General features: G+C 45.4%; 1 protein-coding gene across 1 annotated transcript; it reads right to left on the bottom strand.

The window, feature by feature from the left end:
* Positions 1–339: 339 nt before the first annotated feature.
* MAGEE2 (MAGE family member E2) lies at positions 340–3,110 on the bottom strand. The gene has a single exon (XM_007992116.3). It carries the CDS (start codon positions 2,377–2,379, stop codon positions 808–810), a length of 1,572 nt encoding a protein of 523 aa, XP_007990307.2. The 5' UTR covers positions 2,380–3,110; the 3' UTR covers positions 340–807.
* Between the last annotated feature and the right edge of the window lie 228 nt (positions 3,111–3,338).

Below are 3,338 nucleotides of genomic sequence, written 5' to 3'. Positions count from 1 at the left end.
CACTATCCTTCCCAGCACTTAAAATCAGGAGTTATTCCTGTGGACTCTCATAGAACTCTGAGCTTATGCCTATTATGCAACTTTCCATAGCATAATATAATTGCTGGTTTACTTCCATGAGCCCTCCCCCTTAAGCCCTGGAGCCCAGCTGGGTCTTCTTCACTCTTATATTCTCAGCACACAGCACTGTTCTCAGAGCATGGCAGGTGCTTAATAAATGCTTATAGAATAAATAAATGCATAAGCATGGTGTCTAATTCATTATGCTTTTATTGCAAATACAGGTAAATGACAGTTATATGTATATATATATGGAGAGAGTTGTATATATGTATATAACTATATATAGTTATATATATATTATATATAGTTATATATATTATATATATAGTTGTATATATGTATATGACAGTAGACACAAAGGGAAAGCAATCACAGATCAGTGGTTTTGTGTTTGTGTGTGTGTGTGTGTTATTGTTATTTAACTCCTGTACCAGACCATTTTACTGATTATTTCAAAGATGTAAATATTATCAATACATTTTACAGAGATATCTGAACTTTAATACTGAAAGAAGACAGGGATGGCAAATGAAAAATTCCATTTGTAAATATTGATCATTAACCTAATTCAAGGGTATATTAAAAGGAAGGAAATACTACTAGAATTGGAACACAGACAGTAAGCACAATGTGTACTTCCCACCCAATCCCTCCCCGGATTCTAATTTAGAGCCCCAATGCCAATTTTACCAAGGCATCTTTAACGGATGCCACTCAGCTGAAGTGATACATATTCCCTAGACTTCACATGGGACCAAGGAAGAACATGGTAGTTGCCTCAGATTTGGCTCTGGCCTCCTCATCTTCCACAGCCTGTCTATATTGTTCTGGCCAGTCCTGTGGTCGCTTTCTGTAGAGCCTGGCCATGTACTCCAAGACTTTCATTTTGGTGGTTTCATGGTGAGCTCGAGGACCCCATAGAAGCTCATATTCAACTGGGTTAGAGTAGGACAGTGGCCTGCATTCCAGATAGCGCTGTCTCATAAGCTTACAGGTGATGGCATGCTTTCTCCCTACATCCACACTAAATCTTCGAAGCAAGTTCCAGACATTGGCCTCTTTGACACGGTTGCCCATCAAGAATATCAAACCTAGGATTGGCATTACATATTCTTGAGTGGGTCTCCCCAGGCTCTCTAGCATCACTTGCTCTTCCTCTGATTCTGGTTGCTGGACAAGGAGGTAGATGTGCTCACTGGTATCAACCTCAATCAGAGACAACCCATAGAACATATCAAGAATTAGAGTAGCTCTATTGAGGATATTTGGGAACACATCCTCAAATTCTTTGCCAGTGTGAGCCAATAGCTCATCCTGATGTATAGGCAGCAACTCCTCAGAGACACTAATAGCCAACTGGACCAAATCATTTGCCTTATCATTCATAGTGTCCTCCGACCAGAACTCTAAGCCAGCAGTCAGGCTTCTTTCTTTGGTTTTGTCAGCTTCCAGGGCCTTGTTATATTCTTCTGGCCAGCTCTGGGGTTCTTCATCATGGGCATCTGACACAAACTTCAGGGCTTCCATCTTTGTGATTTCCCTATGGGCTCTAGAGCCCCACAGGAACTCAAATCCAAGGGGATTAGTGCCATACACCGGCCAGTACTCCAAGAATCGCATGCGCACAAAGTCAGTGGTGAGGAGGTTCCTTGTGTTCCCAAAGAGGTTATTGATCCTCTGAGGCTTATCCCACATATCAACTTTTAGCAGCAGGTCCCAAATGGATGCCTCTCTTGCTCGGTTCCCATTCAAGAGGATGTGGCCTAGGACTAGGGCCAGGAGACTTGCTTTTGGCATGTCCAGGGACTCCACTATCCTATCGGTGATCTGGGAACCCCGTTTGCTGACTAAATTGTATGTGTCAGCCTGTGGATCAATAACTCTCAGGTTCAACCCAAAGACCCGGTCCAGGTGAGCTGAGGCTCGTCTGAGGATCTCAGGGAACTGATCTGAGTACTCTCTGAGAAACTCCAGCATCTCGGACTGCTGAATAGACCCCTCCTTCTGGCTTTTCATTCTCATGAAATTCACCAAAGCAATCGACCTGTCTTCTAGAGGGTCGTGGAACCTGAGCGCCCCCAAACGTCTGGACTGCTCGTCGATCAGGACTTCCAGATCATTCGTGTCCTGAACGGCCTGGGAAGTGTTGACACACTGAGGGTTGATTGGTGCCTGAGGGCACTGGGGGGCATCAACGACTACCATGGGGGTGGGGGGCCCGGAGGCGTTAGTAGCTTGTATTTCACCTCTGCCGTCGCTGTAATCTGCAGTGATCTCTGCGTTACAGCGGCGTGCATTCTGGCTTACCAGAGACATGGTTCCAGGAGACAGGAGCGGGAAGGGTGAGAGCAGCGATCATTCGGGGAGAGAACCATAGCAGTGTTGGTGCCTCGGCACAAAGCTGAAGCCCGAGACCCTGGAACTGGAAGGATCAAAAGTGATATCTGGTGTGAAGAGCGATCTTTCTACACAAGCGCTGGCCAGCAACGACTGCAAGCCTCAGAGCGTTATTTTGCCGCAGCCTACGCAGGCGCAGTCAGGCTTTGCATCGTAGTGGCCACGCCCCATTCCCTGTCTTCCTTGCCTTGCCTCTCATTCCCTCCCCCTCACCTCTGAAGGGCAGGCTAGGCTGGTTGAAGTGGTTGCTGCTGAACTTGAACTTGTTAGAGAAGAGAATTCAAGAAAGGGAGCAACAGATACAGCAAAAGGGTCAAGGGATGAGGAGCATTCAGTGATGCTCCCTCCACTTGAAGTTTTTCTGTGGGGCATAAAGCACCATGCTATCAGGTGGTAGAGGATTCAGAGAGGAAGAGGAGGAGCAGAAGGTGGAGGAAGGGAGGAGGGGGAGGAGGACGCTAACGATGAGAATTATTTTACAGACTCGTTAAAGCATCCATTCACTCAACAGATATTTACTGACCACATGCCACATGCCAGGCACAGTGCTGTATATCAGAGTACAAACATAGTGATTTTTCCCTTTTTGTGTGGTGCTTACATTCTGAGGTAGGTTCAAACAATGGTAATAATAATGAGAGATAGCACTTATGGAGCACTGACTATGTGCAGGCACCGTTTCTGGTGCTTTCACTTTCCTCGTACTAATTCATATAATGCTAGCTATTAGGTAGCTACTCTTAATGATCCTTATTTTACAGATGAGAAAACTGGTTCATGGAGGTAAATGTACCTGTTCAAAGTCAAGCAGCAATAAAAGAAAGAGACCACTCAGGTCTGTCAGTCTCAAGCATATTACTTTCTCTCACATCATCTGA

This window comes from Chlorocebus sabaeus, chromosome X (assembly GCF_047675955.1).
Source record: "Chlorocebus sabaeus isolate Y175 chromosome X, mChlSab1.0.hap1, whole genome shotgun sequence".
Classification (NCBI taxonomy): domain Eukaryota; kingdom Metazoa; phylum Chordata; class Mammalia; order Primates; family Cercopithecidae; genus Chlorocebus; species Chlorocebus sabaeus.
The sequence above is the reverse complement of the archived record's forward strand: the minus strand, read 5'-3'. Positions and strand labels throughout refer to the sequence as shown.

What these genes read in the sequence shown, in the direction of transcription:
- MAGEE2 (XM_007992116.3), bottom strand. Translation starts at nt 2,379, where the DNA reads ATGTCTCTGGTAAGCCAGAATGCACGCCGCTGTAACGCAGAGATCACT.